At 44.3% G+C, this 24,570-nt stretch overlaps 1 protein-coding gene across 2 annotated transcripts in view; it reads right to left on the bottom strand.

The window, feature by feature from the left end:
* Positions 1 to 20,870, bottom strand: part of LOC126996438 (putative neural-cadherin 2) — a 67,927-nt gene extending 47,057 nt beyond the window's left edge. For both annotated transcript variants that reach the window (XM_050856868.1, XM_050856869.1), the window contains exons 1-5: positions 20,753 to 20,870; positions 10,197 to 10,316; positions 8,538 to 8,656; positions 7,929 to 8,093; positions 4,246 to 4,377 (exon numbers count right to left, since the gene is read on the bottom strand). In XM_050856868.1, the coding sequence (XP_050712825.1) occupies positions 4,246 to 4,377; positions 7,929 to 8,093; positions 8,538 to 8,656; positions 10,197 to 10,316; positions 20,753 to 20,810 (594 nt within the window). In that variant the 5' untranslated portion in view covers positions 20,811 to 20,870. The remainder of the gene's footprint in view (positions 1 to 4,245; positions 4,378 to 7,928; positions 8,094 to 8,537; positions 8,657 to 10,196; positions 10,317 to 20,752) is intronic.
* Positions 20,871 to 24,570: the final 3,700 nt, after the last annotated feature.

Raw genomic sequence — 24,570 nt, 5'->3', positions numbered from 1 at the left:
AGTAGAGAGTCGTGTGCGTGATTTGTTGTTGCTAGTTGACCGGCCAAATTAGAGTTCCCGCAAGATAATTGAAGACTAAGGGCCGATTTCACGGTCACTTAAACTCGCTTGTGATAATCGTTACCAATGAGTGGTAATAGCCGTCACTAACGAGAAATCCGCTTTCACAGTCGTTTCGCGGCGCTGTTCGTGTCAATCAGTACGAGAGATTGGAACCTCTGGTAACACAGCTCTGGTAGCCGGGGGGCTCCACAATGGAGCTTACCATGCAATTAATTCGTAAATAACATAAATTCTTGCTCTCAAGTAGTTATATTATTTCTTTGAATAAATGTAAAAAAAATATAAAGCAATACAGCAACACGTTACACGGCCTCAATGGTAATATGAGAAAAAAAAGAATTTGAATGACATGAACTCACTCCACCTGCTGACCAGCAAACGCCCTGCTGGGAACTTTAATTTCTTTGATTGATGGATCTTGATTGATTGATTGATTGATATTTGCAAAAGTGCACAACAAAGGAGAAGGGGGATCCTTGATACTTGTCACCATTATTCACCTGTTATGCTTTCTTAGTCAAACTCGTCTTATTCTACATAGCCTGTGTATGCATAGGCCATACGTACAACGAAATCAGCCCTGTTATATAAAGAATAAATGTGAGGTCTGCTTGATAAGTGTGAAGAATGAATGAGAAGAACAAAGGAAATGAATAAAGATGAAGGTGAAGAGTCTGTCTTTCTGAGATTTGCTAAATGATAGAGCTTTGATACTTATCACCGCTGTATCACCTGTTATGCCTAGGAAATATTAGGCTATCAGCAGATTTGAGCGGTGTATTCCAGCTAGACACTCAACATTTTTTCATCATATTTATTCTTCACAGTAATTCTTTATGTATATTCTTCACGTTTACTTTTTGAACGTTAATTTTTCACATTTACCATTCATAATCCTCCGCTCAGCTGGTGCAATGTTGACATTTCCCGCCACTCCGGCATACCAATACTACCGAATCACGCGCCTTCGTCTTGTCATGATCGTTACCAGGTTGGGGGTCACCGATACCATGAAAACAACGACTGTGAGAGCGGATCGAGCCGAAGGTAATGCAGGGGCTTTGTTTAGGGTGTGTACCAGACGACTGTGAAAGCAGCCCTATGTAAACACACACACACACACACACACACACACACGAGGCAAGGTTCGACTGATGGCTTAAAAACGATACATCCGTGTTTGGGAAAAGTGAAGCAGGTGAGGATGACTTGTGTAGGAACTTCCTGTTATCTAAAAATGAAACTGTTGTAAATTGATTGCGAAAGGGGAGGATGGAAGTGGAGGGTGGGAACAGGAACCTTGTGGACTGTTACTGAGCAGAAGTGAAACCTGGTGAAAATTGATTGCAGAGGACTCGCTTTAGTAAGGAAGTAGAAGAGAGTACAGGGGATAATTGAACCTAGGTGACGGCGTTATTGTCAGTGGAGATGTGATTGTAGAGGGTTGGTGCAAATGGACGGTGATCGAAGGTGCCCAAATGAGGGGTGAAACTTGTTGCGACCGACTTATTGTGTGTCGAAATAGAAACCTGATGAAGATGACTTGCAAAGCGTTGGTGATGGTGACGAGTGAGGGGCGGTACAGACGAGGGTGGTGTGGTGTTGGCGCAGGAAGTTGGTGTCGGTGTAAACTGAAGAAGATTTAGACGGAGATGAAGACTTTAAATAAAAAATAAAAACTCTGTTCCATTAATTAAAGGTGACATTGGGGAGAAACGTCGCTAAATGATCCAAGTTTGCCGTGAAGATGGTGTAGAAGGTTGGCGTTGGCGTATAATGACGAAGATATAGAAAGAGATGAAACCTTTACAACTTAATAAAAAAAACTGTAAAAAAAAAAAAAAGGTGACATCAGGGAGAAACGTCGCTAAATGATCCAACTACAGTGTTAAATTTGTGCGTAAAGTTGACGTTGGCGTAAAATGAAGAAGATTTAGGTGGAGCTGAAACCTTTACAGATTAATGAAAGAACTGCCAGAAAAGATGACATTAGGGAGAAACGTCGCTAAATGATTCAACTACGGTGTTAAGTTTGTGTGTAAAGTTGACGTTGGCGTAAAATGAAGAAGATTTAGGTGGAGCTGAAACCTTTACAGATTAATGAAAAAACTGCCAGAAAAGGTGGCATTAGGGAGAGACGTCGCTAAATGATATTGGGATGGAGCTTAACGTTCGACACTTCGCTGCAAAAACGTCAAAATGGGGGCCTCTAAATACCCTCTGACGTGTTGACTGAAGTGAAAAAACGAACTCAGAGGGGGATGGAATAAAACTCTTCGATTGGCAAGGCTGTCCGCCACAAGGAAAACGTCAGCGCTAGTGAAAAGTTAGGTTTTGAGGATCTAGGCCAATCTTGTCAGGCCGGCGGAGGGAAGACTTAAAAAAGACCACAGAGGGTTCGCCGGGAGGAAAAGTGAAGATTAAGGAGTATTACTGGGGACGCGGCGCCTGTGACCACGTGCAAGGTGCGAGAGAGAGAGAGAGAGAGAGAGCAACCAGCATATTACTTTGTCTTTTAAGAACATAAGAACATAAGGAGTCTGCATGAGGCCGGTAGGTCTATACAAGGCAGCTCCTGTAAACCTAACCCCACCTAACCTCACTGTTCATGAAATTTCCTAACCCCTTTCTTCAGCGTATCTATCGTACTGGCACTTACTACATGACTGCCAAGCCTGTTTCACTCATCCACCATTCCATTAGTAAAAGAATTCTTGTCAGTGTCCTTGTCAAATCTGAATGTATCCAACTTAAAGTCACTGCTACGTGTCCCGTCCGGCTCCCTTACCGCCAGAACCTTATTAACATCACGCTAACTGGTGTTATCGCTTCCTAAAACCGGGAGAGAGAGAGAGAGAGACTAGGAGTAATGGAGTATTTGAGAAATGTAAGAAAAACAGCACCTTGAGCCACCCCGTTGATAAGTAATGTAATGCAAGGTGTCCGGGGTGTGGCTGCAGGTGGTGAGCCGCCAGGAGAAAGACAGGCCCAAGGAAGCGGCACGCCGCCCGCCCGGTAATGAGTGAAGAGTGTGTATTGCTGCCGCGGGCGTGGGCGTGGCTGCACTGCATCTCTATCGTCCGTGTGTTCTTAGCGCAGATATCCGTCGAAGATCAGGAGGCAGTACACGGCGAGGTCCAGCACTTCCAGTGCCATTATACTTACACTACGAGAAGGAGGAGGTGGAGGAGGAGGAGGACTAATGAACTGCCCTTATCTTTATTGTCTTGTGTCGTTCATCCGTTGTATTGTGCCTGTTTGCTTTAGTGATTTAATATGTTCTCCAGGTATTTCAGTGAACTGCAGAACAAATTGAGGCACTTACATTTACGCACGCAAATGTTCAACGCACTCCTGTTGCAACGAATTGACTGTCCAGTGCGATTTCTATAGTTGATCGTTTTCGCACCAAGATTGCTCCAACGGCAGGTGACTCTTGGAGGAGAGAGAGCAACAGGAAGAAGAAAATGAAGAGCTATTGAGATGCTGACGGACAGAGGCGAGGGAAATCAGATGTTATGGAGAGTAATGGATAAAGTGAGGTTAAGGACACGACGGAGGGTGTAGTGGTGTAAATACACTTATCCTGTGACGCTGGATGTGTTTTGTGTACCCAGCGGAGTGTCTGATGGAAAATAATGAGTTGAGAGGGCGAGAGGAACGTTGGTGAAAGGGAATAGGTTGGCAGGTTGGCAAGGACGTGGTGGTCATGGTGCGAGGAGAATAATGAGCAAGGTGTTCTGTAGGGCTTGTGTGTACGTACCCTGAGAAGATGGGTTACCCTGCTGGAATACTTGATGGAGGATAAAGTTGTGGGGCCGAGAGAAACGCTGGTGAATGTGGCTAAGTCGGCGGAAATGTGTTGCTGATGTAGAGGGCATGCAGTGGGAGGAGGCTAATGTGTAGGAAGGATGTGTCTGGTTCAGCCGAAGAAGGTTTAGTTTCTGTACAAGAGGGAATGGTAAATTTGTTGGGGAAAGTGTTGGTGTGAAAAGCAGTGTGAGGAGGGTGTAGTGTGATGCTAATGCAGATACCAAAAGCAAAATCCAGTTAGAGATGTTGGGAAGATTGAGTTGGATGTGAATTTGTGATGGTGGCGAATAGGTTTGGGTGTGGGTGTATGGGGCCTTGGTAGTGTAAGGACAGTGTACCATGGGGTGTGTGGAGGGGGTGTTTACTTACCCTGAGGAGGTGGATGTGTCCCGACGAGCGGCTGATGGAGAAGGTGGAGTTGATGGGCGCCTGCTCGTCGTCGGTGGACAGGGAGTAGAGAAGCCGGCCCGTGTCGCTGCTGTCCCCGTCCTCGGCCACGACCTGTGTGTGTACCGCCGCCTGTGTTACTTTTAGGTTGTCATTCTTAGACGCTTCCACCTCTCGCATTAGCTATCTTTAAAGGCCAAAAAGGAGATTGATCGGGTCCTCATGAGTGTTTCTTTACGTTCAGGGTGTAAGACTATGTTAAACTATCACCAGGGTTAGGTTAGGTTAGGTTAGGTTAGGTTAGGTTAAATAAAACTACCCATGGAAATACCCACAATTCCTACGAAAACCGTGTCTGATATGTGAACTTTGGCGCCGATATGTTTAAGACTATGGCCCTTAATATCCCTCATGTTAGTACGCTTAATGGGCTTAGTACCTTGAGATCACCTGCGATATTATCCTTACTACTATTTTTATTATTTAGGATCATTATTTTTTGGGGGGTTGTGAGGTTTATTTCAGATTAGTTGGTTTATATATCGTCACCCTCATAAAATAATTGCCTAAGTCATTTTTTAGCGATTTCCAGGTTTTTGTCTACATCAATTTTTCATCATGCGACGCCCATTTTTTTATAGTTGCCTTCATCATTCAAGGCTCGAGTGTTCTAGAATTGGCCTTTTCATTTCTGTCTAAAACTTAAGCCAAATGAGATGATGACAATTCTATTTTGGTTTCCTGAAAAATAGAAAATAATGACTTAGGCGTTTTGTTTACGAAGGTGACGATATATTTTTTTCCCCAGTTTTCAAGTTTCTCGGATAATTCACCTCGCGGCCTGGTCAGGTTTATTTGCTCGGTTAACACTAATATTGCCAACAGAGAGCGCGAGACAAGTGCTTTACAGGAAATTTACCACTACTGTTAGCCTGGAATTGCTGTCATTACTACCACTGTTTTTTCCGCCAATTCCCGCATTACTACTGCCGTCACCGTCACACCGTACACGCGTGCTGTCACAAATGTCGCTACCACTACTATCGCTTGCCGGCATTTCTATACTGCGTCCACACTTGCATTCAAACTCATCGTATAACTCCCAAACGGTCCCACAAATACACCAGCCATCACTTCTATAGTAATCTTCGTTGTCATCATCATTGTACTTCGGTTTGCCACAGAGATTACCGGTATAGACTCATTCGTTCTCACTACCACTCTGGTGCCTCTTCAATCACCGTTTTCCTCATCTGATAGAGTGGAGGTTAGGGATGGGTCTGGACGGAAAAGGGAAGATATATATGAAAGGACACAAAAGAGCGGGAAAGGGAGCTGGAGTCAAAATAGGAAGAAACGAAGGAAAGAGAAGAACCAGAACAGACGGGAGATGAAGAGCAGATAAGAAAACAGAGATAAATGAAAAGAATGAAAAGAAGGAAAAGAATGAAAGGAAAACCAAGTAAGAAGCAGCGAGAGGAGAAAAAGAGAGATTAAGCAGAAATAGAGGAGGTAAAAATAGGTGGCCTTAAGAGTTAAAGGAAAAAAAGAGGACGGACATAGCTGCGTACCCAGGCAGAAGATTAGCTTTGTTAGGCTTGCTGTGTGTTGTTAAGGGTCTGTGTCTTGTTATTGTAGTACGAGTGTTTGTGTGTTGTTGTTGTTGTAGTGTAGCAGCTTGGTCGACTGCGGAGTGGTCATTAAGATTTATATCACCTTACCCACACAGGCACCCCCCACCCCTACACACACACACACACACGTTGCTAATGGATGGGGTGCTAAAAATAGAGATGTGTGAGGTGGACTCGGGGAAAAAAGAAAGTGGAGTAGTGGTGGAGTGTGGAAGAAATGGAGAATGGAAAAGAAAATCATGGAAGAAAAGGGAAAACGAGACGATGAAAGGAAAGAATAGAGGAGAATAGAAAGGGCAGATAGACTAGAAAGAAAGGAAAGGCAGCAGTGACATAGGAAGATCTTAACTTTGTGAAATTAATTTGTCTAAAGATGAAAAAAAGTGCGGAGAGAAAAAACGGAGAAAACGGGCCATACGAATTAGCAGTGACAGACTAAATTAATAATGAAGGGGTTTCGCGGCACCAGACACCACCAAACAGCCAATATATTAGTGTTCCAACCATTAACACTGGAAGAAATTGAAGACAGAAAAAATTATATCACAAAAACCTGGAGCAGAGGAAAAAAGGAAATTCACCAGGACTTAAAGACACAACAACACCAATCAATAACCAAGAAACAAGAAGAAGGACCATAAGTGGGACCCGTTACAGAGGCAATCCCACGCCTACTACTGGACTGGACTGGGCTAGCACTTCTACATGTATTGCAGTGATGGGAGGATTGAGTAAGCGTGACGCAGTGTTGTGTGTAGGGAGCACCACGATCGGCACACTTCTGTCCATATAGTGAAACCAAATTTTCGAGTCTATTTTGGCGTTGGCTCCCGCGGGTCCATTTCTCCCCTCTGCTCTGCCACACAGTCCCAACACCTATTTTTACCTCTCATATGTTACCTATAGCTTACATATGAGAGGAAGAGATAGGTGTTGGGACTGTGGCAGAGCAGAGGGAAGGAAAGGACCCGCGGGAGCCTACGCCAGACCGGTCTCGACATATTTGGAAGACTATAGGAGGCAGCGATCTTTATGGCGTTTGATTGAGGTAATGGGTTCAGCGTTGATTGCCTCTGCGGAAAGTTTAAGTTAATGATCTGTGGCTCAAAAAATATTCCGCCCATGTCCGTGTTGCATTGTCTCACTCGAGCCAACGAAAACAAATTCTCAGGTGCCAGATTAGTTTTGGAAATAAAAAAAAGATAGGATTTGTCCAATATTAAAGCTGCACCAGTGGCCATAGACGGAGCGTGTTTTCTGAAGGTCATTTCCAACAAACAAACAAACAAAAAAAACCTGCTTCGGAAAACTGACCTCTCGTATGAAAAACCTTAGTCATACGTCAGATTTTTTAAACGTCGTATTAGCCTATAGGAACAGTTATGTGGGTAGTTTGGCTTTTCAGTTCCTTTTTCTGGACCGAATTAGAAGTGTTGGATTTTCACAGTTAGCTCGACATATCATTACAAACTCAGTTCTATAAAGGTAAAGTTGGGGGCATACGCTATAGCTGAGCGTGGCCTCGGTGCTCATCTCCGTCGCATTGGCCCTTGAGCCTGTGGTGGGAGGGAGCCCATCACTCCGGGACACAGGGCCATGGTGTGACATCCGGGTTACCACAGTTTACCTTCCCCAGGTTTCCCCAGGTACCCATTTATTGACTAACCCGAAAGGGAGGATGAACAGCTGGGTGAGGTGCACGCCGACTGCCCGGGCCGGGATTAGAACCCGGGCCCGCGGAGTAGTAGCCAGGCACGCTGACCACTAGACCACGGAGACGTGTTATATAAAAAAATCAACAAACCCAACTTACCAGGCCTTGTAACACTGGTCATAAAGGACAAATCAGCCACATTTTCGTTAATAAAGACTATTACGATGTTTTAAAAAAATCAGGCGATAATGTGACTATTTTTTAGTTTTTATGAAGCTCAATTTTGCAGTGTTTTCCCCTGGATATTAACACTAAATTTATTGGCGAGAACAAGAGTGGTGGCCATACCTAGCTAGACTAAGGAAAAAACACTGTACCTGTAGTATGGCCTTGGGCAGGTGTCTGTCGTCCTCCTCGGTGATCTGGGTCTCGAACACGGGCCGCGGGAAGGCTGGCGGCTGGTCGTTCTCGTCCTTGACACTCACCAGCACCCGCGCGAAGGTCCGCTCCTCCCCGGCCTGCCCGCCCACCACGAGCTCGTACTGGGAGGGGAGGGGAGGGAGGGAGGCGTAAGGGTGACTGCACGGCTTGAGGGTAGAGAGGTAGAGTGGGGGAGTGCAGGGGTGGAGGGTGGAGGGAGTAGAGAGGGGGAATGAAGGGCAGGAGGGAGGTGAACACACACATACACACACACACACACACACACACACACAAGAAAAAAAGTAGAAATGTGAAAAAGAGGATAACAAAAATAAAAGATTGATGGATGTGGAGGAATAAAGGTACATGGCAGGAACAGTTGTATACTAAATGTGAAAGTCATGTCGAAATCAGTTAACTTTTACCTCTTCTTAGTAGTGTGTACAAGTTTGCTCTGAAATGGGTGTGGTTGTTCCTGTTTTAAGTGTTGTTCATTTGCTTACCTGTCATAATGGGTGTGCTTATTTCATTAAAGTGCATCAGGTGAAGGGACATTGCGTGCTCACCTGTCTGTGCGCCTCGTAGTCCAGTGGCGACGTGAGGGTGAGGTGGCCGGTGTGGGGGTGCGCGTGGAACAGGCCCCCCACCGACCCGCTCACCACGCTGTACATCACATCGCCGGGTGCTGGGAGGGACACACACAAGGGAGGATAAATAGGTAAATTGACGTAGAGGCGAAGGGCAATAGAGCTAAAAAGTTATATATGTTTTTTGTTTATACGTCTAGGTAGGGAGGTAAAAAGATAGATAAGTGTGAGATGACGTAACAGCTGACTATTCCCCTTCATTCCTGTTACTACTATAATACTACTATGACTACGACTACCACCACCACCACCACCACCATTACTACTACTACTACTACTACTACTACTACTACTACACACACACACACACACACACACACACACACACGACGGCTCAACCCTGGTGCTGTAACATGACTATATAGTTTGGTTTCCTTCTCCCTCTTTTCTTCCTTATCTTCCTCCCACAGTCAAGGCCCCTGGTTCTAGTCCTTCCCTCTCACCCAATCCTCTTTCTCTTTTACTACACAGACGCGTGGGATGTTACACCTATCTCACCTGTATTGTTAGGTGTTGTATTAGCTGTATAAGTTTGTGGCCTGATTAAGCTTTACTTCACTTGCCATTCCGTCTCTCTATTTGTTTTCTTACTTGCTTGTATTGCCAGACCTCCTTCATCCCCTCCTTCCTCCCTCCCGCCTTCTTTTCCTGCCGCTCTCCAATCCCTTGCGGCCTACATCTTATCTCCCTTTGGTCGCTCTATCTCCTCCTCCTCCTTCCCCGCCTTTCTCCTCCACGTGGAAACTATCCCCCGCGGGTTTGTTCTAGTCTCGAGATTTCCTGCGAATTTCCCGGGCCATGAGCAAAACTTTTCTCCCGGGAAAGTTAGTGGTAAGAAAAGTTGTGCCGGTGTGTGTTGGTGTGTCCGGGTGTGTGATGGGGGAGTGAATGGGTGGCTGGAGCGAAGGAGCGGGGGAAAGGAAGGAGGGAGGGAAGGAAGGAAGAAGGTAAGAAGAAAGGAAGGAAGGAAGGAGGAAGGGAAGGAGCGAGAGAAGGAAGGAAGGTCGGAAGGAAGAAAGGGAGGACGAAAGGAAGGAAAGTAGGAAGGAAGGAAGGAAGAAAGGAAGGAAGGAAAGGAAGGAAGGAGGGTAGGATGGAAGGAAAGAAGAAAGGAAGGAGAGAAGGAGCGAGAGGAGGAAGGAAGGAAGGAAGGAAGGAAGAAAGGAAGGAAGGAAGGAAGGAAGGTCGGAAGGAGGGAACGAAGGAATTAAGGAAGGAAGAAAAGAAAGAAGGTCTGAAGGTAGGAAGGAAGGAAAGATGGATAGAGGAATTGTAGGGTGGAAGAGGGAGGAGGGAGGGAGGGAAGGAGGGAGGGAGGGAGGGAGGATGAGGAAAAGTGTTGTTTGATTGGAGTTTCAACCACTGCTACAACTACTACTACTACCATTACCAGCACTACTACTACTACTACTACTACTACTACTACTACTACTACGATTACTCCTTCCAGTGTCCCAGAATCATCACCACTTACAACCACCGTATGATCGCAACACCACCAGCATTACCACCCTAATATCACCGCTCATTCATCATTACCATCATCACTACCACACCAGGATACATCAACACACCCACCTGTCGTGTTGGAGGAGGCGTGGAGGGTGAGGAGGAGGACCGGCGCCGTGTTCTCCTTCACGAAAACCTCCATCAAAGGGTGGGCGAAGGTGAGGCCGCCGCGCCCACCGAGATGTGTCACTGTGGGAGGAGGGAGAGGTGGATGCTGTCAGACGGAGTGAAAGGAGGACATAAAATGAAATAGTAGGTGAGAGTTTTAAATGGAGTGTGGATGAGTATATGAATGGGGCAGCAGATGGTGAGTAATAGCCGGTTCTCGCGTGATTGCCGACTGTTTTCTTGTGGTCTTTTTCCGTCCGTCCTTCCGTCCTTCCTTCTTAACTCCTTCTTGCATACTAATTCGCCATTCACGGGACGCCGCCGATGAATGTGATCCTTTGAGGCGCGTTCATTAGTGCGTTCCAAGGAGGCTGTTGACGTTGTGAGAGTGTTTTGAGTTGAGCAGCCGCTACGCTCATCATCTACTCCCTCCCTCTCCCTCTCTCCTCCTCTTCCTCTCTCTCCTTCTTTCTCTTCCTCTGGTCTTGACTTCGCCTTACTCACTCCCAAGCTCCGAGTATTCTGTCATCATATCTCACACTAGTTATCTCTTTCTCCTTTCTTTTGGTTTGTTTCTGCTTTCATCATCATTATCCACTATTACAATCCTCATCATAATTATTTTTTCTTTATCTAGTTTATTTCTTCCTTCTCCTCCGCGTCCTCTTCCTCCTCCTCTTTTCGATTCCCTCCTATCTCTGCTCCTTTCCGCTGTCGTCTTAAAAGTTTCTCGTTTTTATACTTATTCTTTTTCATTTGCCAACCGAGCCAACTCTCTCCTCAAAATGCTGGCCCTGCCCTACGCGATTTGCCCATCCAATCTGCTATCTTTTTCTTTCTCTCTCGTTCCCTCTCGCTCTCTCTAATATAGTTTTTCCCCCGCATCTTTTGGTTATCTTTCGTTTTCTTATCTTCGTGCGCCAGGTGGTTGAAGGTGGTTCTCTGAAGGAAAGGGGGAAGGAAGACGAGAAGATGAAAGGGAAGTAAAGAACTGAGTGACTGAGGGAGGGAGGGAGGGTGGATGGGTGGGAGGAAGGGAGTGAAGCAAGAAAGGAAGGAAAGTAGGGAGAATAGGAAGTAGTGAGGGAGAGTGAGTTTATTGAGGAAGGAAGAGAGGGAGGGCGAGGGGACATTTGATTAGGTAGAGAGAGGTAGTGAAAGAGTGGACGGAAGGATGGCGGGAAGGAGAGGAGGCAGCGGAGTGAGTGGGTGAAAGTTTTATTTATTAACTATAATTTATCGTTATTTCATTACACAAAATACAGTAGACGGATAAAACTTGACGATTGGATGTCTCGGTTGAGCGTCGTGACATTTCATTCCGTTTAGTTTGTAAATCCCTGAAAGTGAACTCGCTGAGGCAGGACGAATTATTTTCAAGCACGTATTCGAGTGTTGTGTCGAAGAACTGGACTAATATTTTTCTTAGATTGATTATCCTCAGACGATCTGAATGCATACTTATTGGTAGATGAAGAAAGGCTTCAAAAAGTTAATAGCGAGTTTTCATCTTTGAATATTCGTAATAGCTGCTGTCTTTAAAAAAATGTACCAGTTTGGTCATAAGAAGCCTGCAAAACACTCCTGCAAAAAGAGGACAGGAGGAGTTCCACTAGAGCATAGTTTAGTTTGGAGAGTTGTCGTGATTGACCCTTTTTGAAAGCGTCAAGTTGTATGAAGGAGGAAAGACAGATGAAGCCATTCCCAGTATTTTCCAGTGAAAAGGACAGAAGAATGAAGATGGTGGATAAATATTGCCGTAGGAAGCTGCGTATCAGATGAAGAAGTTGGACTAATAATAAATATAAGTAAAATTACATGACTGATACGTAAAATGTCGATATTGAAACATTGAAGTCGTCCTGTCTGCTTCACATATATATTTTATTTTTGGTGAAAAATTAATTCCCATTAAGTACATAAAACAGACAGCTAATGCAGAGAAGAAAGGGGTTAAGTAAAACCGACACTGGACACCGCAAATAAAAACCCTTTCCAGCCCAGATGATGTGTGGTTTAGATCCATCTATTATTTCGGTCTTGAAACTAATTGGAAGCCTAAATTTGAGCTTCATGTCAGGTAAACTATCACAGGTAGTATTCGAAATGGAATTTTAAGCCGATCCATCACCCGATCCCGAGATTATAGATTCCTGGCTAAATCCGGCATGAAGAAGAGGATCTGGCCGGGATCGAGTATCTGACGGGCCTTTCAACAGGGATATACACCGGCTATTAGGGTGGGGCTAGCGATACCTTAGCAGTGCCGTGAATATAAGAGTGGTACACCGGTAACTTGAGTTCGGTATTCAGTCTTCATTTAATTAAAGATTGACTGAATTCGGCTTCATGCGAGAAAAACCGTTTCAATAGAGATCACTTGTTAAGGAGATCTTAGCCACATTAATTGCAGCTCTATTGGTATAAAATTGGTGTATTGGAAAATTGAGGGAAAACGTTGGAGGATTTTCATTTATAGGACGGCAAAGTTGATTAATTTGTAGGATCTGCTAGATTATGTCAAACCTTTGCATTTAAATAATATTGCCATTCTTCACTTAAACAACAATGCATAATGTACTGCAAGCATCTCTTTCATTATAGTTTACACGTGATCATGGCTTTGTATATGCAGCAGGTCTTAGGGTGGACTTAGCCAAACTATTAAGTGCCTCCATTAAGACAAAATATCGGTTTCACGAGGTTGATTAAGAAACCTTTTTCAGCATCTGAGGATCAACACATATTGTGATATTATATGAAATTAAAGGATACATATAATCTGCTTTTTTAGCGAATACAATTAATGTTTGGGCATAATTATATCGTGATTATTCGAGAAAATTAAAGTAAATAATCTAGACTTGCCTGAAAAGCAGCAGAAAAGATCTGTATAAAGATAATGCCCATAAAAAAATATGCCGCATATAAAAGAACGGATCAACATTTTCCCTTGTATTTGTATGAATAAAAATATTACGCGTCTGAAAAAAAAAAAAGTATTTTGATCATCAAAAAGATTCATCAGTCGTTAAATGTGATTATGATAAGTACTGGAGAACACCGGTCGACTTAAAGCAGCTGTTTTGAAAGTAAGAGCCTTTCAGAGCTGGACAACTGACATTTACATATGAAAAGATCAATGAATTTCTTTCCACATAGTTGATTAATTAGTGTTTTTTGAACGGGTAGTGAATTCTTATTTTACTTATCCTTTAATGATTTTTACTGATACCTTCAACTGATATTTTAAGTCAACAGAGTTTATAAATATTAATGAGGCTTTTCCACAATAAGTATGATAAATGTAAATATAGTCTACCTAGAAAAGTGAATTTGATACATACTTGTTTTTATAGAAATAACGAGTTGGAGCATTTGTGAAGGTAGAGCATGTGACAGCCCACCACATGCTCCTTCGTGTAAACAACAATTACAAGCGATATAAACTGTATGAACTGAAAATACTGTTTACACACACACACACACACACACACACACACACACACACACACACACACACACACACACAAAGTAGGATAAACACATTAAAGGAATCTTCCCATTTTATTCAGTTTTGCCCTCGTGGCCTCTGAGAATGGACGGGAAATTAGCTGAGGTCTGACAGCGTGATTAGCCCGGCGGGATGAAAGGTTGCGGGGGGGTGGGTGGGACAGAGGATGATGATGAAGCGAAAATAAGGGAAAGATTTGTTGGCTGATAATTACGTAAGTTTTGCTCATTGTGTGATGTGTTAGCAAACGTAATTAGCTTTTTCTTGTCGGTGGGTTTATATTAGGATTAGTGTTGTCATTGTTACTAGAATCATGATTATTATTTCGCCTCTGATGCTGCAGCAATGGTATTATATTGTAAAGCATATAATTCCGTCTCCAAACTTAATGATGAACTGAATTTAAACACAAAAAGCAGACACGTGACGCCTGAATTTTTGAAAACTAATTTATTTATTGTTTAACCTTTGTGCATCCTCAAACATAACCGACTCATACGGGGTTTAATATTGTGTGATATCTCGGGCAAATAATCACACACCAAATTTCACTCTCAAAATAGCAGGTGAAGCCACGCACGTTGAACATCACGCGCTGAGAGGCACATTTCTACCTCCGTTTAGGCGGCCATTAATTCGCGGCGAGGAAATAGTGTGGAGAGCGGTGGTCCGGACTAACTCAAAACTGTTGCCGAGTAAGTGATTTTTGAGGGTCCTGTGTCCGGTGGTTACTCAGGAAATTGGTGAGAGAGAGAGAGAGAGAGAGAGAGAGAGAGAGAGATGCACAGACAGAGGCAGACAGAGACACAGGGAGACAGACAGATAGAGACAGAGATAGGCAGAGATAGACAGACAGAGACAGAGACAGAAGCACAAACAGAGACACAGACAGAGAAACAGAGAGAGAGAGAGAGAGAGAGAGAGAGAGAGAGAGAGAGAGAGAGAGAGAGAGAGAGAGAGAGAGAGAGAGAGAGAGAGAGACGGAGACTGCAGAAGAAATAAATCACGCCGATAGAGGGTCCCTGATCAGCAAATCTCGAACAAAATCTTTCCGCAGCTCGCATTAAAACCTCAGACGGCGATTATTGACGGCCGGCGCGAGGTGTAGATCCAGCTTATCTGTCACCCTGACCTTGACTGCCTCCCTTTCCCATGGCGGTCAAGGTCACTCAAGGCTCTTTCTGCTCTTTAAGGAGTGTTTTATTTTGCTATGATTTTGTAAGCTTTTTTTTTATTTTTTTTTATTTTTTTTACCTGTGTTGTCTATTTCCATGACTGTCCTTTGACGGTCTATAATGATTGCCTTCTTTTATTTTGTGATTATTAGATATTTTTTTCACATATCTTGTCTCTCTCTTTCTGTGACGGTCAAGGTTAGGTTATTTCGAATTTATTCTAATTTATATCCTTTTTTTAAACTCTTTAGATTTGTTTCATGATTTTTGTTTTGTTTATTCTGACCTCTATTCTTACCTACAGCCACTCATCACTCATTGCTGTGTTCTTTATCTTATACCTCATTGCTATTTTTCATTGTTTCTGCTCTTTTTGCGTGTTTCTCTTTTTTCCACATTCCTACCTACCACCACCTCCCTCTCAAGCATGCGTACATTTTCTTTTCCATATTTTTCATCGCTACTTTTCATTGTTTTTTGCTCCTTTCTCTTCCTGTTTCCCTTCCTTCCTACAGAGGTCAAGGTCACGGCTTTCCCTGGCACGTGGTCCTCGTTATGGTATTAGATTATCATTGTTTTACGCTTTGTGCCCCTGTTACTCCACTACGGATGGGCACAGGTCAAGGTTACGGACGTTCTATCATTTTTCCGTTCATTTCTTTCGTTGCTTTATTGCTCTTTTTTTGTGCGTCGATTGGTTCTCGATTAACTGTTCGTTTTCTTTTTAACTTTTTTTCGATTCTTGCTTTTGAGTTTTTTATTTTGCTGTTTTTTTAATCCGCTTTTATCTGCTTTGCTTTTTTATGCTTTAATTGACTCTCTGTTAATAGTGGTCAAAGTCACGATAGTTTTCTGCTCATACAGTTAATTTTCTTTGCATTTCGTATATTTTTTTTTCTCTGCTTTGTCCTTTGTGCTTCCATTGGTATATTTTTTGATGTTCGTGAAAGCTTGTTCCTCTGCCATTGCTGTAATGCTGAGAGGTTCATCAGAGGTGACTTGGCGGCGGTGTGGAGGCTGGTGACGGTTGGTGCTTGTGGTGATGGTGATGATCTCAGTGGTGGTGTTTGGCTTCGGTGGTTTCATAGTGTAAGTATTTAATTGTGATTACTTAAGACCGTAGACTTTTCTGCTATAGTGACTGCAAAGGTAAAGGGATTACAAAAAATCATATCGCAGTCATTTTCTTACGTTTTCATTCAGTTTGCTCGCCGTTACAGGCTATCCAGTTGAGAGCTTCTTTTTCAGTTATGTATTTTAATATTTGTACATACGGGTTAAAGGAATGTTTATTTTTTTATTTTTTTTTTTTTTTTTTTTTTTTACGTCTTGGCCTCTTGCGTGGTGGGCCTTCTTGGTGGGGGCCTGTGGTCGGCCCAAGGCTTCTTCCCAGTGGGGGATATGGTCCAAGGCCTCCTTCTTCAGTGGGGCCTGATGGTCGCCCCATCCTTTCCCCTGATGGTCGGCTCAGCCCGTTCTGGCGCAGGCGAGTGTTTATAGTGGCGCCATCTTGCATTGGCTCATGCTGCCCTCCCGGAGCTCATCTTTAATCCTAGAATCTAGAGTCCGGGTTGATAGGTGGTCTTATGGACAGCATGTGGGTAGTTTTAAGCCACTCGGCGGCGGCTGAAAAATCCCAGCTTGGTGGCACCGGGCGGGGATTGAACTCGCGTCCTCCTGAACGCGGCGCCGTCACTCTGTCGACTCAGCCACCTCCTTCCCCTTAATATGGATGACAAACTTTTATTCTTGCATCTCGGGCAAGGAATTTAAATTTTTTACTTCTCATTTTATTCGTTTCGTTGCATTGCTCCTACGCATACATGAAGTGTACGAAGACGTTAACAAATATCAAGCTAGGGTCTTGTACAACGTATGGAAATAAATGAATGAAATATTTTCATGCAAAAGAAGAAAAACTCTTACATTGTTTTAATCAGTCTCCTGATTACGTAAATATTTACTTGTCAGTATACAAAAATGACTAATTATCACACAAGCATCGCAAATGTAGCCTACTTAGAATATAAAAGTAAAAAAATACTTAAAAGTATCTTGTAAATAAATCACCGTTAAAATTCACCAAATATGTTTAAAATACTAGACTTGTTCATGTCACGTAAAACATTCCTTCATTATTCAGATTTAAACATATTTTACGCAAAGTGCTATGCCAAACAGTGCATGTTTGGCGGTAATTCCGCGGACAACACCGCTAATATGAATAAAACGGTGATTCATAGTGCACCTGGCGGCGGCGGCGTGGCCGCGTGGCCTGAATTACCTGTCGGGTTAGTTGTACCTGCTGCTGCTGCTGTTGCGGCGGCGGCGGCGGCGGTGGCGGCGGCGGCAGCGGCGCCTCCTGCTGCTGTTGCTGTTGCTGCTGTTACTTTGCTGTTACTGCCGTCAAAAAACCGCTGCAGCAGCACCACAACCACAATTATGCTATCAGTCGTGTATCGACGGAATCCTTTGAAGTTGTGTTTCTGCAATAATTGTTTGCCGGGCTCGTTAAGGAAACACTAAGTCTGTGTTGCGAGAAGGACTGAAACTCTCCGGACAGTATTATCCTTTTACACCTGGAACAATTAGTGAATGACAATTCACGTTGAATTGTCGAGACTCCTGTGCGTACGCTAAGTGCCTATTTGCAGTTGCCAGTATGTTTTGCTGCTCAATATGGATCCTGGCTGTGGCATCAGCCTACATACTCTTTAGTGTTTCATCGTCTTTTGATTCTGTAGTCTGCCGGCGTTTGGCTTGAATAAACAATCCAGTTGGCATCACTCCGTATCTCACTCGCTCCACCAACAGGCAGCCCGCACCCTCAATATAAACCAATGCCGATGTGGTCACAAAGATCAAAATATAGGATTTCTTTTTATTTGTTTCTGGACAACGTGAAGGTAGTATTAGTGAACGGATAAATGATACTGATCTGCGAAATATTGGATATGATGCTTGGAAATTTATGCCATATGATCAGATATCTTGTGTCATATTATAAACTGAACGAAGAATATGGAAACTGTAAATACTGAATATCCGCTGGCAGTACCGCGCGCGTGACTTGATTCTGAACATGTACAACGCTGGCACCTTTAAATAATTCCTGGACAACCGAACGGAGCAGTGAAAAATGTGTAGCTTCCCGAGGCTCAAATAAAATATTCTCCCACATCAGGTGGCCTTTAACAAATACCTCGCTTGGTTATGATGCCTCATTTGTTTACATTTTTCTCTTCCTAATTCCTCGCTCCCGCCTCTCTCTCTCTCTCTCTCTTTCTCTCTCTCTCTCTCTCTCTCTCTCTCTCTCTCTCTCTCTCTCTCTCTCTCTCTCTCTCTCTCTCTCTCTCTCTCGATATATATATATGGGAACAGAGGGGGGGGGGGGGTGATGTGAAGCTGCTTCTGTCGAACCCTTACATCAGTTCCTCTGAAAGCTCATTCGAGGAGTGTCCTGGATGGTGATCTCGAGTGTACCGTGTCATCAGACCTTGGTGCATAACACGCACGCACGCACGCACGCATACATATACACAAAGAGAGAGAGAGAGAGAGAGAGAGAGAGAGAGAGAGAGAGAGAGAGAGAGAGAGAGAGAGAATATTATTACAACGGTTGCTACATAATACCCCATCTCATGTAAAATGCCTGCATATTCTTTTCGTGTTGACGTCGGCGTTTATCATTTCAGCCAAAACCCACCAGTCTGTCATATCCTTTTGCTCCTCTCACCATTCTTCTTTACTCTCCCTCTCTGCAACCTCATTACTCTTCGCTCTACCCCCTGGACCATCTCCCCTTCCATCATCCTCCCCGTTTATCAACATTTTCATTCTTTATTTTCCTGCACGTCCGTTTTATTCTACAGCCTGACTTGTCTTTCCTCTCATTGTCCTCTCATTTTTCGTCCCCTCGTCCCATCTTTCCCTTTCCCCGGGCTATTCCCTCACCCACACCACCTTCCTCCCCTTCTGTTTTATTTTCCTCTTCGTCTCCTTTATTTTGCAATCTGGCTTCTCTCTCCCTTTTGTTCCTCATTTGTTTTTTTTCTGCCTGGGCCCTATTCTCTTATCTCCTACCTTCCTACCTTGTGCCTTGTCCAGTTATTACGCCTATCCTCTTTTCTGTTTTTTTCTTTTAGTAACGGAAGAAGCTTAAGGGCTAAAAAGGCAATGCACAGAAAAGCCTGGTAAGCTCTACTTCATTAAAAAAAATAGTTTGACTGGTCAGAAGATAATGTCAATTTCGATTGCAGAGGTCTTGATGCTCCTCTTGAATCACGTGAAGTTTTAGGCAGGAGGAGATACAGACAAGGGAAGGCTTTTCTAGATTTACAAAGGGATGAAAAATGAAAATACGGGTCAACTCTTGCACAAGGAAATATCATACGGAATGACTGAAATGAAAAGTCGTGTGCAGCGGGGCCGTGGGAGGGGTGGAGGGATGCAGTTATCAAGTTAAGAAGTTCAGTCATAATGGAAATCTCGATAGATCATTAAAAGAGGGACAACATTGTGGAGGAATTTAAAGGGTAGAAAACCGTCTGTAAGAGAAGGAGAGATGTGTTTTAAACCCCCCCTCCCAATACACACAGGATGCCCTTGTACATGGATAACATTTGGGAGAGGGAAGAGCAGGTATAGACGATACAGAACGCCTAACCACCTCTCTCCTCCTTCCCCATCTCTCACTCGTTCCTCGTAAGTCATCCCTCCTCCTGCATCTGTTCTTCTCAATAACATTTAGCTCACACCTTCTCCACCTACTCTTTACTTTCCATGCCTATTTTACCCCTTCATCTCGGCTCACTCGCTCTCACTCCTTTAACCTCCTAAGCCATCATCTCTCTCAACGCTGGGCCGCACTTTCTACCTCACCCATTCCTTCCACCACGACCACATCCTCCCTTCCCCATTTCTTAACCCAGTCCCGCACCTCTCTGCACCCCACGCCTGCAGCACAATGGGAAAACACCTTTAATAACACAGCTTACCCGACCCATGCACAAATTCTGTCCTGCGTGTGCTTGTGTGTATGTGTGCTTGTGTGTGTGTGTGTGTGTGTGTGTGTACGTGTGCCTGTGTGTGTGGGGGGGGGGGGGAGGGGTTGTATCTTTATGGCGGGGTTTAAGGGATTCAGTAAAGTGGTTTTCTGTTACCGCTTCTCTCTTGACACCCTTTCCCCAGTGTTCTCCTTTCTTCCTCCCTCCTCTTTAATGCATTCGTACTTCCTTTTCTTCCCTTGTCTCACTTCTTCCTTTTCGTCCGTTTTGCCATTTCTTCCCTTCTCTTTCTCTCTTCCCTCATCCGCGTATCAGCTTTTGTTCTGTACTCCTCCTTTACCATCGTCTTCTTGAGCTACCAGTTATCTTCCTACTTATCAATCTTTTTCTCTATCCTTTGCTTTCTACTTGTTACTTCTCTTGTCTTTCTCATCCCGTCAGACACATTGAAGCGTTCTGCATTCCCTGTCGCTCCATTGGTTTTGTATTTGCATCGCCACCAGCATCCCAATCATTCATCACCACCAATTATATCAGTATCATCGTCGTAGTCTTCAAAAATGAAACAATTGGAAAAAAAATGGTAACAAAAAAACAAACAAACGGCAGGAGCAGCAGCGGCACCAAATCGTCCACTGATTGCTACACCATAATGAAAAAAAGTGAAACGCCAAAGTGTTTTCAACATTTTTTGTCAAATGTTTGAATTCCAATTTTTTATGGAAAATGACCCTGTTCACGTGCACTCCCTCCCGGCCCCCACTCCACACACACACACACACACACACACACACACACACACACACACACACACACACGTACCATTTGTGATCTGCTCGCCGAGGGGGATGAGGAGGGGCATGAGGACGTTGACGGCCATGGTGAGGAGCAGGCGGCGCCCACGCCCACACACGGCCACGCCACACCCCGCCACGCCCACACCTGCTGGGAGAGACGAAGAAACACGTTGAAGCGGCTGCCTGGAGGGGTGACGGCGGGGAAGCAACATCGGTAATAAGTTAGTGATGAGGTCAAAGGGTGACGGATGCTCGAGGAAGGAAAGGACAGGAATAGAGAAACATGTCAGGGAGAGGAATAACGAGAAAGACCTGAGTAATAATAAGAAACGGAAGGGGAATGGAAAGAAGAGAAGGAATAGAAAGGAGGGTGAAAGTCGTGAGAGGAGGATTTGAAGGGGTGAGAGGGAGACAACTTGGAAGGTACACTGGAAAGTTGAAAAGAAAAAATGGTGTTACGTGATCTGCTGACCTAGTGTGTGTGTGTGTGTGTGTGTGTGTGTGTGTGTGTGTGTGTGTGTGTGTGTGTGTGTGTGTGTGTTTTGGGCATTTGGTCCGGCAGTGCCCTAAGCAGTAAGGTTTTAGCACCATTATTTTTTAAGGGCTCATCCGGGAGCGGGGAAAGAAGGCTTAAAGTGAGTAAAATCCTGCATTCATCATAATTTTAATCATCGTCATCATTGTGCTTTTTTCCTTTCCGTGCATTATTCTTGGTCTTTTCTTTTTCCCCACGTTTTCCACCCGCTCTCGTATTTTCCTTTCTTTTCATTCTTATCCTCCTCCTCTGCCTTTTTATCCTCCTTTAATTTTGTGCTATCTTTTGCCCTCCTCCGTTTTTGTTCTAAGCATGTTCTCATTCTTCAGTCTCCTTTTCCCTCAGTTTCTCTCTCTTAATCCCGGTTTTCTTTCTTCAATATTCCTGTAACTGTTCGTACGTTTCCTTCTTTCCCCTCTGCATGTTCCCTTCTAGCCCCACTTTCACGTCCTATTCATCGTGTGTTCATCGTCTCCTCATCCTTCTCCTCGTCCGTGTCCTCGCCCCTTTATCTTCGTACTCGTCCTGTTGCACCGTCAATAATCTCGTCCGTATCGAGGCCTCGCGAGGAATAATTTCGTCGGCGCGTCGTAATGTTATTGGAACCAACCTGGCAGTCCCGTTTTCAGACTCGCGCTTCCATACATTAGGTAGCGAGGGAGGAGGAAAAAAATGTCCCGGGCACTCTCTCTTAATGAACTCCTCTTCGTCTCCTCCTCTTCTTCCTCTTACTCCTCTTTCTCTTCCTCCATCTCTAGCTCTTCTTTTGCTTCTTCTTCCTCCTTTTGCTTTTCCTTCTTCTCCTCCTCCTCCTCCTCCTCCTTTTCCTCCTCCTACTCCTCTGCCTCCTTCCTCCTTCTTCTCTTCCCTCTCTTTTCCTTCTCTCTTCTCGCTTCTTTCGTCTTCCTTCTTTCTTTGGACCTTTTTCTTGTCCCATTTTTCTCTGCCATGTTATCTCTTTTGTCCTATTCTGTCCCCTGTCCCGAACTATCTTGCCAGTTCCTCGCTCTCTGCTATGCACGTCTCTGCCCTATCCTAATCTGATCTGCTCTCCTCTCCTGACCTCTGCATTGCACGTGACTGGTTTAGTCCTGTCGTGTCGGGTTTGGCTTCAGGGATGCTCTCCGTGATCTTGACCGTGAATGTCGACGTGAAGTTCCTGTTTTGGATCCCTGCCATGTGTCTACTGTCCTGGATTAGCGCACTGGTCTCGTCTGTCACGACAACAGTAGTTTTTCCCCTCTTTCTTGTTTTGATGCATGTAGAAAATAATTGATTGGTGTTAGTCTTGGCTTTCCGTGCTATTCGTTTTTGACAGTCCACTTTATTTTCCAGGTGAGCGTTTGGGGAGCTGTGAGGCTGTGCTGTGTATGGTGCATGGCAGAGGACAGAGAGGCAGCGAGTTCAGTTCCAGCTCACGGCGGCTTTTCGGTAAGAGGTAGCGTTCCCTCGTAACCCTAACAGAACTATATGGTCTTAGCTACCTAGCTCGAGGGGGATTCTTTAATTACCTTTAATCTGCATGCTCTCCTCGCCTCTGCTCTGCTCTCCTTCCTCAACCCTCGTCCTGCCTCCCTCGCTTCAAACATGTTTTATCATGGGCCATGAATTCACAGGTTGGCCAACAGTTCCTCGCACCGCATTCAGAGACGCACAGGCTCATTTGGGAGTTCACAGCCTCAGTGTACTTTTCCTACACATCGCTTGCGTGAACACGTGCATTGTGTCATTATTCTGCTGTGATGAAATTTTCTCACTTGCGTCACTAAGTAAGTCCTACATTTTCAACGTTTTAGCTGACTAGTTGTAAGTTAATGGTGTGTTCTCGCACCTCTGGTGACATTTACGGCAACGGTAAAAAGTGTTGACGGCGGCGGCGGCGGCATGAACAGAAGGTGCGCCGGCAGTAAAAGCAGCAGCAGCACTAAGAGCATCAGCATCAGCACCAGACTCACCACCAGCAAGAGCAGCAACCTTAGCAGCAACAGCATCAGAAGCTGTTGCAGTATTATCAGCAAAAAACGGTATAATACTGACAAGAGGTCCAAAAGCAACAGGAAAGGGATTCACCAGAAATATATTGACTTCAAGCACAAATCAATGGAAGACGTTTTCGTTATCAACTCGTACATATGGACTGTTGTACTAGTTTGTGGTCCTTATCACAAAATAGCAGAGAACATTGTAACTAACACCTGTTGAGGCGTGCGTTGTGCGGATGTCCAGCTTTTTACTCACCTCTGTGGCGTGTCATAATTCACACAATCATAAACAATAATTTTTTGCCTTTTGTCAGACTCAGTAATCGCTTTAGTGCAGTCGAATTCAGTAGATTTTAATGCAGCATAAAAAAAGTTTGCCTGACAAAGCTTGAGCGACTTCATTATGTATTTAACATTATAATAAAAATGAAGTACCTAGTTAAAAGTGTATTTTTTTTGCCGTCCTATCTTTAATGTAGGATCCAGTGAACGCGTTGACGGACTCGAAAAAAGATAATACCGTTTCAAGCCGACAAGAATTTTACCTGCTTATCCTAACCCGACATGGGGAGGGGGGTGGGGGTGGGGGGCTCAATTCTTTACCCGTACCCTTCCATTTTCTCTCTCTCTCTCTCTCTCTCTCTCTCTCTCTCTCTCTCTCTCTCTCTCTCTCTCTCTCTCTCTCTCTCTCTCTCTCTCTCTCTGTCTGTCTCCCCTTTTTCCCATATTCAAATTCTTTTTTTTATCCACACGTTGTAAAAGAGCATTGTCCACTTTCCACTTCATTCGGCGGAGTGGAGTTCTTCCTAATTAACACGGCCTAATGCACCGCCCTGCCTCTCCACGCGTGATACCCTCAGGTGTGTGTGTGTGTGTGTGTGTGTGTGTGTGTGTGTGTGTGTGTGTTATGCATAGGTGGGGTTTTATATCGCCCTCCTCTTACTCCTCCTCCTCCTCCTCCTATACCTCGTCTTTATCCTCATTCACATCCTAATCTTCATCCTCCTCCTTCTTCCTCTTCCTTTTCTTGCTTCATTTCTCTCTTCGCATTTTTAGTCGCTTTCTTTTTGTTTCCATTACTCTTCCGTTTTCATTTTCTCATCTTTTTATTTATAGTTTTTCTCCTTATGCTGTCTGTGTAATTTTCCTCCTCCTCCTCCTCCTCCTCCACTTCAGTCTCGAAACATTATCACTTTCTTAATGAGTTAATTTTTACAGGTGTTCACGGAGGATATTTAAAGGGTCTCTCTCTCTGTGTGTATGTCTACGTCTGTCTGTCTGTCTGTCTGTTTGTCTGTCTGTTTGTTTGTCCGTCTGTGTTTGTCT

The sequence above is a fragment of the Eriocheir sinensis genome, chromosome 10, assembly GCF_024679095.1.
Source record: "Eriocheir sinensis breed Jianghai 21 chromosome 10, ASM2467909v1, whole genome shotgun sequence".
In the NCBI taxonomy this organism is placed as follows: domain Eukaryota; kingdom Metazoa; phylum Arthropoda; class Malacostraca; order Decapoda; family Varunidae; genus Eriocheir; species Eriocheir sinensis.
Note: the sequence above shows the minus strand (reverse complement) of the source record. Positions and strands in the feature narration are given on the sequence as shown.